Source organism: Bos indicus, chromosome 2, assembly GCF_029378745.1.
Source record: "Bos indicus isolate NIAB-ARS_2022 breed Sahiwal x Tharparkar chromosome 2, NIAB-ARS_B.indTharparkar_mat_pri_1.0, whole genome shotgun sequence".
Lineage (NCBI taxonomy): Eukaryota > Metazoa > Chordata > Mammalia > Artiodactyla > Bovidae > Bos > Bos indicus.
This window is the reverse complement of record NC_091761.1, coordinates 119645041-119657055: the sequence shown is the minus strand read 5'-3', so window position 1 is coordinate 119657055 and position 12015 is coordinate 119645041. Positions and strand designations below refer to the sequence as shown.

Sequence of the window (12015 nt, the reverse complement as noted above, 5' to 3'; positions counted from 1 at the left end):
TTGCTATTTAGCCACAAACAGACCTAGAGAAGTTCAGTCTCTTTGGAATAATTGGAAGTTCAGTCTCTTTGGAATAATAAAATTGGTGATAAACACATAAGAGCAGGTTAACATGATTCTTTAAAAAATCACCAAATAAGAGAAGATCTACTATAGGCAGGTCAAAAACAAAAATACATAAAGCAAAAAACTAGGATTGCATGCTTTCATAACCAAAATACGAAAGGAGTAAGTTGTCCTTTTTTGTTTTGAATAAAATAAAGCATGATGGTACCCCTTCTATACTGAATTTTTTTAAGCAAAGGGAAAGGTAAAAAGCAGACAGTTTGAAAGATAGAAGAAAATCAACATATAAAACCCTAAGTAAACCAACCACAGGCAGGGACAACAACCAGCTCCAGGATTTGGGCTCTCTACAAGGAAGCCGGCATATTCCCTGCCCTCCCCCCACCCCCGCCCCCGAAGAAAGCAGCAGAGAAAGCAAATCGTGGTTTGTTTTTTAACTGAAGTACAGTTGTAGTGTTGGTATCTTCCCTGGTGGCTCAGAGGTTAAAGCGTCTGCCCCCAATGCGGGAGACCCAGGTTTGATCCCTGGGTCGGGAAGATCCCCTGGAGAAGGAAATGGTAACTCACTCCAGTATTCTTGCCTGGAGAATCCCAGGGACGGAGAAGCATGGAAGGCTACAGTACACAGGGTCGCAAAGAGTTGGACACAACTGAGAGACTTCACTTACTTACTTACTTACTTACTTAGAGTTGTAGTGTTAGCTTCAGGTATCCAGCATAGTGACTGAGTAATTTTTTCAGATTATATTCCATTAGAGGTTATTATAAGATATTGATTATATAATAATTCCCTGTAGTGTAGTGTAATGTTAGTCACTCAGTTGTGTCTAACTCTTTGCAACCCCATGGACTGTAGCCTGCCAGGCTCCTCTGTCCATGGAATTCTCTAGGCAAGAATACTAGAGTGAGTTGCCATTTCCTTCTCTAATAATTCCCTGTGCTATATAGTAAATCCTGTTGCTTACCTATTTTACCTACGGCAATCTGAAGAGCTCAGCTGAATCTCAAACAATCCAGATCTATGAGTAGACTGCATTACAACTCAGCTCATACTTGATTCATTCAGAAGTTTGCATCTATTACAGAATCTCTTATTTTAAAGATACTCACAGGCAGCTCAAAATTTAAAGTTTGAGTCAACCTCTTCTAACTACCTTTTAAAGCCGAAGAGTTCAGTCCTTTATTTGAATGCCATAAGACTTGCTCTACCCATCAGAAAGACTGGGCAGGGAGGAAGTGGTTAATGATCAATTTGTTGGAAATACAAAGGGATCTGGGGGTATTCTAACTAAGTATTTAGGAGGCTGGAGTTGGGAAGCAACCCAAGTATGCCATAATGATCAGAACATCCTCCATCGATAGAACAGTTTCCTTTGGGCCAAACATAAATTCTACAGATACACAAAGAGTGCCTCTTGGTGATAAGATGCACAAAAAAGCTGCACAGAACTTTTTGCAATATAGTTCTGAGCTGAAACTTTGAAACCTAAAAAGCCAGGTTTTGACATCCAGTCTATTTCTTCTCTTTATCTTATCCCCAAAGAGGATAAAAAAGCATCTCAATAACATCAGTTTATCTTGGTCTTTTGGAAAAAGACACATGATTTTATTCTAATTCTATATCTTACTTTCACTGAGAACAACAGGACACCAGCAGGTACACATAGACATGACTTCTGTATCTTGAGTTTGTCATAAGAAAATGAATATCAACTTTCTATCAGTAGAAATTATAATAAACCTAAAACATATTCTCCCAAAACAAAGTACTTTTTTTATACCTGATGATCAATTCACTGTTCCTGTTGACATATGTAGCAATTTTAACACAGAAAGTGACATTGTGTAAGTTCTCAGCTGTTTTCAGAGTCAACAAGAGTAAATTTCATCAAATCTAGTCTAATTTTGTTTCTCAAAAAGTTTCAGAATTTTAAAGTTATGAGGAACATTAGACAATATTTAGTCTACCCCTTCATTTTACAATTAAGCAAACTTTCTGTTTCTTATTGTCAGAGCAGAAACCACATCTCCTATCAATTCCTATCTCTATTCTCCCTGGTAAAGCAGAGGGCAGGTAATATTCAGGCCCTGATCTCATAGCCCACCTCCTAGCCTATCTAGGAGGCTAGGAGCATGTTTCCAGTTCATACAAGTTCACAGTTGACATGGACATGAGCTACGTACACTCAGAAAGCTAGACCAGTGATGGGATTTACAGAGGCATGTAATTCACTGCCTCTATTATCTCCTCCTTCAACTGCCTTCTATAATGCTTCTAAAACCTGAAACTGACCAGAAAACCCACAAAACTGGAATGCAGGATTGTTCCAGTGTCCAAAACCAGACTATCTACAATCAGTTACAACTGGGCTTTTTTTTTTTTCTTTTAAAGTATAACTGCTTTACAATGTTGTGTTAGTTTCTGCTATACAACAAAGTGAATCAGCCATAGGTATACATATATCCCCTCCCTCGTGGGCCACTCTTTCCCAACCCCACCCCCCACCCCAGGTCATCACAGAGCACCAAGCTAAGCTCCCTATGCTAGGTTCTTAATTACTTAGAGGTGAGTCATTTAGCACTTTTTCCCTCCCTCTGAGACAATTTTATTACTCCATCAATAGCCAGATAAGAGAATAAAAGAGGTATAGAAATAAGCCAGTCTTAATATCACAACTTTATAAAAAATTCTAAGTAGGACATGCCAGGAACACAATTTCAAGTAGAACAACTTGAGCTCTTGAAACATCAATGACTTTTGCTTCTTAACTCTCTTTAACAAGCCAGATTAAACAGGGGCAGCAGGTCACTTGCAAATTTAAATCACATGAATTTAACTTAAGGGACCCTAAGTAGGCCCGCACTTCAGAGAACCCCTGCCCTGGCCCTCTTCTGACCACATCCCTCCTCATCAGGTAAGGAGTTTTCAAGGCCAGATGAATCGTAATCAGCCCCAAGCCCACTTCCAGGGCATATATGAGCATCTTCCCCAGGTCTGTCTTCCCAAACACACACCTCAGGCGGCTAACGGGTGGGTATCTCTAAGGGGTATGGGGAGATCTTGGACATGTGGGGTGAGATGCCCACCTAGAGGGCAAGGGCTGTCACTGAATGGGGGGAGGAGGCAGGAAGCAGCAAAGAGGCAACACGGAGCCAGGACTGGGAAGGGAAGAGGGGCAGGCCAGAAGGTGGACCCTCTCCATGCAGCCACCTTTCAGCATGGAGCTCCAAGTAGTCTGAGAACTCTACGTTTGAACCCAAGTTCAAGTACATGGAGGTATATTTAACAAGGAACATATTTCACTTAACAGTTTGTTTGTCTGGTGTATTACTTTTACATATTTAATATAAGGTATTCATGCCTCCACTTGTACTTTGGTCCTAGGCCATACATTCATCAGGAACCGGCCTCACAGGGGACTAACTTACAGAAATTCAATACTGTGTACTCAGGAGAGAGAGAAAGCAGGCAGTGAAGTTTTCAAAATGCTGTATGTAGTTTCACTTATCGTTCAAATCAAAGAGAGCAAACGTCAGTATGCAGGGAGATGGGTGATTTGAAACCAGGTACGTCTCAGGGCCAACTCCTTACTGCACAGGTGTGATTCTCATGCTTAAAAATCCATGTTTTTCACACACTGGGGCCCCTCATACAATTGAGCTCCTCCAACTGGTGTGCCAATGAAGAAACAATCCTTCTTTCAAATGCAGAGAAAATGCTGGTTATGCTAGATTTCTGAAAAATGGTTAATCCATCTCCAACACTGCATATTCCTAAGAGGTTTTCATGGGTAATTTTTATCAATCTTGACTATGAATTTACCTTATGAGCAAACTCTGAAATCTAACACCCATGTAACTCTGCTTCCACTGCATGATGGAACAGCTCCCACAGCTAAGCTACTACCTCAAAGCTGACACTCAATTCTCTCATCTAAGTACCACGGTCAGTACATACATACCATGTTCTGTCACGGGAATAGAAGATGACTACGAGAGCACAAGGTCACATGGGATACTGCTTATCTAACCCAGTGGTAAGACCTAAACTTCAGGTACAAACATGAATCCTTAGCTTCTGGACACGGGCAAGGGAAAAAAGGACTAAACTGAGCTTTGGAATAGGTCTTTGGTTACTGAAAACGACAACAATAATAATACCTATGGAGTATACCACTGAACTTGTATGCTCGTTAAATGTGTCATTTCTCAAAATGAAATGCAGTAACCGAAATATATGTATTCCATTTCTTCAAGTAGAAGCCAAAGTTTCTTCCTATAATCTCTTCCACTGTGAAAAACCTACATCTATGGCTATACTATTTATGGCATCCTGGAAAAGATAAGTCAAGAATTTAAGAATACTGCTCTCCCAGCTTTGCACAATCAAGCCTTACCCAGAGACCTGCTGCTAATTAGATGTCAGAGTGAACTTCCTTTAATCAGAGACAGCAGGTTCAAATGAGTCATGAATTAAGAAAACATATAAAGACTTAGCAGTAAAGAGCCTTGTACCAAGTCCTATCACCTGTGGAAAAGTGAAGTGAGAAACTCTAACCAAAAAAAAAAAAAGCATCACACATTATTTTTGGACATATCTGAAGATTAGCTCATGCAGTAGATTGAAAGTAGATAGCATGTTTGTTTAAGAAAGATTAAACTTAAACCAGTGGAAACACCCATAAATCCTTTAAGAAGTGGTGGCTGTCTGTGAGGGTTCAGCTGAGCCTTGCAGCCAGTAACAAATGCCATCCCTTTCATTTGAAGTGTGATTTTTAAGACTGGCAGAAGGGGCTGTTAACCCAAGGCAAATGCTGTTTATTTAAATTTGAAACAAATCCTTGCCCATCTTCAATTCTGTTTCACTACTCTTTTTTTAGTTAGAATATATGATTTCAGTTTCATAGCACATCTAAAAAATTAAACGTGACATTAGGTTTATTATAAAGTTATTGAACTTACCGGGGAAGGAATGAAGGCTTCATGAAACTTCTTTGGATTAATTCTCAAAACACCCTTTAAAATAAAAAAATAAAATAAAATCTGTGAAAATTTAACTAGTTACACGCTTAGGATTTTTCCATACATACGTTATTATTCAATAAAAAAGTTAAAATTAATTAAACAGTTCGATCTAGGAAACAAGTTAGATGTATGAGAACTATTCATTGAATGCATAAAATGATTCACATTGATGTCTATACTACAGAGTTCCATCAAACACTGAGAGCTCACACTGGCACCTTGCAGTGAACGGGCAGAGGTGAGAAGCAACAGAGCTTGGCGTGGAATGGGAAAGTGGCAGCTACTGGGGTTTTCTGTGCCCCTATATGCTAGTCTTCAAGTGTAAAGAACAAGGTTACCTGGGGATTAGGCATCACTATACAACACCCTTTTTTTAATTCTACAGGACCTTCCCACAACTGCTTGTTTCTGTGACAATTTTCAAAGTGATACAGGTTGACTTCCAAGTTGAATAGTGAGTCTCAAGATACTGGATGTATATTTTTTACTCTGGGCCCCTCTGCAGAGCTGAATGAGTCAATAATTCAAATTGGTCCAGAACCAGCTCTTAATGTAAATGGGAATCCTGGCTCCAACAGCCAGGCCACCCAGTCTGCCTTCAACTTCATGTTATTCCAGCACCAAATCAGGGTCTGCTTCTGTTTATGCTCAGAGGTGCAGGTGGGGGCTGTCTTCAATAGCAGTTCAGTATTTTAGGCCCTTGCAGGAAGCTGTAACCCTCCCCACTTACAGCTGCACTGGAAGGCCACTGGAACACATGATGGAGGCAGTTATTTTCCTAAGAGTTAGGCTCAAAGGGAGTCTTGAGAAAGTGTTTTAAATAACATTTCTCCCCTAAAATATTGAAAGACTCAAAGATACACAATTAAAAAATAGGTGAGGGCATAAAATAAAGCAGAAAGTAATTATTTCTTTCACTGGTACACCATGTTTAAATTACAAATTTCCATGTAACAGTTTATACTACTATTAAATCCCACATAGACTACTACAAACCCTCATTCAGCCCTTAATTCAATAATTATTTATTGAATTCTGATTACATGCAAGATCCTCAGACAAACAATGTGGAAGAGAGAATGAGAACCAAGCTCAGTCCTTATTTATAGAGTAAAACATGAAGAAAGCTGCAAGTGAGGGGACAGCTTACTTTTAGTTGGGGATACTAAGCAAGGCTCCAGAGATGGTGTCCGATTTGGTCCTTGATGGAGGAGCAAAATTTGAAGATAAGTCAGAAGAGAAATATAGGCAAGACTGATTAGGAGGGGACTTTTCTGATGGCCCAGTGGTTAAGAATCCCTCCTGCCAAGGCAGGGAACATGGGTTCAATCCCTGGTTCAGGAGGATCCCACATGCCAGGGGCAACTAAGCCCATGTGCCACAAGTACTGAGCCAGTGCTCTAGAGCCCAAGAGCTGCAACCACTGAGCCTGTGCTGCAACTACTCAAGACTGAGCGCTCTAGAGTCTGTGCTCTGCAGCAAGAGAAGCCACCACCACGCAAAGTCCACGCACAACAACTAGAGAAAGCCTGCACACAGCAACAAAGATCCACTGCGGCCAAAAGTAAATAAATGAAAAAAAAATTTTTAAATATATGTATTTTTAAAAAGAGTGATTAACAGGACAAACACTTTTCTACCACCATGTTGTATCAGGGTAAGAGAGAGAGGGACTGGGAAGTGAGGCAGGGAAAGCCCCCAGAGGCCTGTCCCTTCTTAAAAATGTCATTACAACTTCACTTTTAGGACAGCTGTTTCTTGTTGGGGGAGGGAGGAAAAAGCTTATTATATTTATCCTATATATTCATCCACTCACTCAACAAATATTTCCTTATTTACTGACAGCTAGCATGCCAGGCACTTTGCTAGGTGATGAGGACACAATGGAAAGAGGGTCTCTACCCTCAGAGCTTACTGTTTAGTGAGGGGAAATAAACACTCCAAATAAATAAAAGTAAACTTGTTGATTTTTTAAAATTCATTTTCTGACCCAAGTTTCTTTTTTTTTTTTTTTTTCCAGTAAATAGTACATGAAGAAGCATAGAGCTAAGAATACCTTCTGCTTTGAAAGTTCCTTTACGTATAGAGCACTCAGAGATGCCATGACTGGGTTCAGGGGAAAGAAACAGGTTTGCTCAGGTCTGTATCTTGGCCTGATTTTGTGTGTGTGTGATTTTTTTTTAATTGAGATATAGTTGATGTGCAACATTGTATAAGTTGCAGGTGTACAAGGTACTGATTTACAATTTTTAAAGGTTATATACTCCATTCACAGTTATTATAAAATACCTCAGCTCTATTTAAAAGAACAAATATTATAAGGACCTAAAAGATTCTATTCTTTGTTTAAAGCATTTGTTTATTTGGTTGTGCTGGGTCTTAGTTGCACCACGCAGGATCTTTAGTTGTGGCATGTGGGATCCAGTTTCCCAACCAGGGATCGAACGCAGGCCCCTCTGCATTGGGACCTCGAAGTCCTAGTCACTGGACCACCAGGGAAGTCCCAAGATTCTATTCTTGATTGTCTATCCTAAACTTCCTGATACATAAAAGTGTACAAGGAGGGACAGAAGCCTGTTTCGAGAAAAGCATTTGCAATTCGACTGGAGCAGACTTTACGAACTGCACCTCAGGAACACAGCGCCCTGTGAGTGACCACACTAAGAAATAAGAATCTCTAGCAGAGTCCAGAGAGGACCTCAGTCATCCCCACAGCCTGACAGAAGACGCTGTCAGCAAAGCATGTCAAGAAATGGCCTTGTAACTGAAAGAGACGTCTAGCAGACGCCTTGTCTTACTCACTGCCTACGTAAGTCTAGAACTTCCATTTCCACCTTTTTATGACCATTGCCTAATTTGCCCCAAACCCTCACCCCTCATTTCCCCCCAAACCCTCTCCTAGGCCTGGGATGTGTGGCTCCTACATCCTCCATCTCTTTGCTGAAGGCTCTGGTGCCTCCTGGCCTCCATGGAAACCATGGAAACACTTCCCTTCAAGTCCTCTCAGAAGGAGCCGCTTTTCTCTCCTATCCCATACAGCTCAAGGACCAGAGAAGAAAAACTTTCCCCCCTTGCTTCCCCACTGCAACTTTAAAAGTATCCTTTTTTTGCCCAGTCTCTCTCAAGATCCCCAGAATCCTTAGCAGTTCATCCATTGGCTCCTGCTCCAGCACCTTGGTGCTGTCATCTTCAGATCTTCTGGTCAGATCCCTGATTTACTAATGCTCTGCCTCTTAGCTCACTCTCTTCCCCTCACTATGTTTATTTCCTTCCTCAGCTACCGAGTTGCCATGGCTTGTCATTATCTATCACCCCTGCAAACCCTGAGCCAAGGGTCCTTCTCCTCTTATAGTCAGCTAATGAAACATCACTCTCAGTTGACTCCAACTACCTGCCTGAGTCTCCATGCCTACACCCAAGGAGCTGAACATTACTGTAGAAAAATACCATATAGCTGGGCTAATGAGTCTAACTTGGCAATAACAAACATGTTTTATTTGGCTTACAGGATGTTTGAAAATGCTTAAAACTGAGGAATTTCACACATAAATATGTATTTCCAGATTTTCATGAAAAATCAGCCACATGGCAGCAACCACCTGAGTAGAATAACAGATGCTTCTCTTACAGCAATGAAAACAATCGCAAATAACACTTATACTGGCTTATTACATGTCACACTGTTTTAAGGGCTTTATGTCTAACAACTAATTTAACCCTCAAAACAACCCTATGAGGTAGGTACCATTACCCTCTTTTTATAAAATGAGAAAATGGGGGCACTGAGACGTGCCTCAGAAAACTAAGATCCTGGCATCCGGTCCCATCACTTCATGGCAAATAGATGGGGAAACGACTGAAACAGTGAGAGACTTTATTTTTGGGGGGCGGGGGGGCGGGCTCCAAAATCACTGCAGATGGTGAGTGCAGCCATGAAATTAAAAGGTGTTTACTCCTTGGAAGAAAAGCTATGACCAACCTAGACAGCATATTCAAAAGCAGAGACATTACTTTGCCAACAAAGGTCCATCTAGTCAAAGCTATGGTTTTTTCCTGTAGTCCTGTATGGATGTGAGAGTTGGGCCATAAAGATAGGTGAGCACTGAAGAATTGATGCTTTTGAACTGTCGTGTTGGAGAAGACTCTTGAGAGCCCCTTGGACAGCAAGATCAAACCAGTCAATCCTAATGGAAATCAACTCTGAATATACATTGGAAGGACTGATGCTGAAGCTCCAATACTTTGGCCACCTGATATTAAGAACTGACTCATTGGAAAAGACCCTGATGCTGGAAAAGATGGAAGGCAGGAGGAGAAGGAGACAGAGGATGAGATGGTCGGATGGCATCACCGACTCGATGGACATGAGTTTGAGCAAGCTCTGGGAGCTGGTGAAGAACAGGGAAGCCTGGCGTGCTGCAATTCATGGAGTCGCAAAGAGTGGGACATGACTGAGTGACTGAACTGAACTGAGAGGTGCCCGCTTGCACACCACATTCAAGCCCAAGCAGTCTGGTTCTAGAGTCCTTGGTCTTAACAACTGCAGACTTCCTCTTCCATTTGCCACAGCCACCACCAGACCCCTCTTCACTCGTTTGTGCCATCTGTCCCCTTCTCCCAAAAAACCAGTACCACATTCCAACCCTCAGTCTACCCTATTTTGGTGAATGGCATCATCATCCATCCAGCGGCTCAACTCAAACACTGCGGAGTCATCCATTATGACTCCTTTGCCTCACCCTCCACAATTCACCCATCAGCAGGTCATGCCAGCACCAGCTCCACGTCCACCCACTTCTCTCCAACTTCACTGCCACCACCCATGTTCACATCGCCATATTTTCTTGCTTGGTGTAGAGTGATAGCCTTTTACGTGATCTCCCAGCTTCTACTCTATTCATCTCACAATTGCCAGAGAGTTGTTTTAAAAGCATAAAATAGACCATGTCCTTCCCCTGCTTATTACTCTTCCATGACTCCCCATCAGTTCTTTAAACAAAATCCAACCCTCCAACACAGCCTAGAGAACCTACATGGACTGGCAGCCACCTAACTCTCCCATTCATTCCCAACATAATCCCCTTTGCTCAGTATATTCAACAGGCCTTCTTCTAAGTTCTCAAAAATACTAGGCCTTTTTCCACTTGCCATACTTTAAAAAAAAAAAAAAGAATAAAGGCATTTATTGATTTATGTGTTTATAAAATCCAAGATTATGTGGCTTCAAGTGAGGATAAAATGACAGCTCAAGATTAGGTTTGTTTCTACTTTCCAATCTGTTCCCTTGTATAGGTTCATTTTTTTAATTTAATGTATATATTTTACTGGTGTATAGTTGACTTACAATGTTTCAAGTACACAGCAAGGTGATTCAGTTATACATCTGCACATATATTATTTTTGAAATTATTTTCCTTTATAGGTTATTACAAGATATTGACTATCATTCCCTATGCTATACAGTAAACCTTTATTGCTCATTGCATATCTTTTTGTTTTAATTAGAAATCTAGCATTCTATTCATACTAAGTCAAACAAACAGAATAGAAATGTCATAATTTTTTGTTAGGCAAAAACTGATTAAGTTTTCTAAAATATATATAGTATACATATTATTTATATGTACATGCTATACAAAAGCTTTTGTATTAAACCTGATAAAGTCTTGAGAAAGAAGATCAAAAAAAAAAAATGAAGAGACAGAGAAATTGGAAAACGTAAACTAAATGAAATAGGAGCACTGAATATGAAATAGAAAAAGTGAAACAAACTGATAAAAGTAAAAGATCATCATATAGTCCAGCTGTTTTTAACATGGCTGCTCATAGAAACATATCTGGAGCTCTAGTGAAAACAAAGCAATACCTGCACATTTGTATTTTTCAAAAACTTCCAAGATAATTCTGATATGCATCTGGATTTTTAAAAATGATTACAGGTTTTTCCATTAAATGGCAGTTTCTGTGATACAGAGTTCTATTATTTTTTCTGTTGACCAATCATGATACAATGGTATTAAGTGAGTAATAGTTACATAATCACAATAGTAAAAGATGTTTATCAGTTTTCACAATCACCACTTGCCATTCTTCTACTAACTTATATCACTGCCTATAATGTTCTTTTCCTAGTTCTCCAAATGTCTGGTTCAATCTCACCCTTCAGATCTCAACTCAAGTCACTTTCTCAAAGAGGCCTAACCTCCCTATGTAGAGTAGCACCCCATAGTTATTCTCTCTCATTATTCTTGCTTTCTAATAAGCACACAACACAGACTGTAATTTTCTCTTTATTTCTTCAGTTGTTTTTGCCTGTCTCCCCCAGTGAATTGCCTATTTTGCTCACTGGTATATGCTTGGCACTTAGCAGGTGGTCAAGAAACACTTGTTAAAGCTTATTAATTCATGTCTGCAGAGTTGAAGTTCTCCCACCACACCAGTATTAATGTCATGCATATCATCTGTTCCTTCTAAATGACTGGGCAGTCCACTATAACCCACTAATCACTGCAGATGGTGAGTGCAGCCATGAAATTTAAAGACGCTTACTCCTTGGAAGAAAAGTTATGACCAACCTAGATAGCATATTCAAAAGCAGAGACATTACTTTGCCAACTAAAGGTCCATCTAGTCAAGGCTATGGTTTTTCCTGTGGTCATGTATGGGTGTGAGAGTTGGACTGTGAAGAAGGCTAAGCGCTGAAGAATTGATGTTTTTGAACTGCGGTGTTTGAGAAGACTCTTGAAGAGTCCCTTGGACTGCAAGGAGATCCAACCAGTCCATTCTGAAAGAGATCAGCCCTGGGATTTCTTTGGAAGGAATGATGCTAAAGCTGAAACTCCAGTACTTTGGCCACCTCATGCAAAGAGCTGACTCATCGGAAAAGACTCTGATGCTGGGAGGGATTGGGGGCAGGAGGAGAAG

The 12015-nt window shown here is 40.5% G+C and overlaps 1 protein-coding gene across 7 annotated transcripts in view; it reads right to left on the bottom strand.

Moving 5' to 3' along the window:
• DIS3L2 (DIS3 like 3'-5' exoribonuclease 2) overlaps positions 1 to 12015 on the bottom strand; it is a 361340-nt gene that overhangs the window by 294068 nt on the left and 55257 nt on the right. For all 7 annotated transcript variants that reach the window (XR_011562175.1, XM_070774057.1, XM_070774030.1 and 4 more), the window contains exon 4: positions 5029 to 5082. Coding sequence is in view for 6 of the 7 variants with exons in the window: in XM_070774057.1 (XP_070630158.1) it covers positions 5029 to 5082 (54 nt within the window). In the remaining variant the exon portion in view is untranslated. The remainder of the gene's footprint in view (positions 1 to 5028; positions 5083 to 12015) is intronic.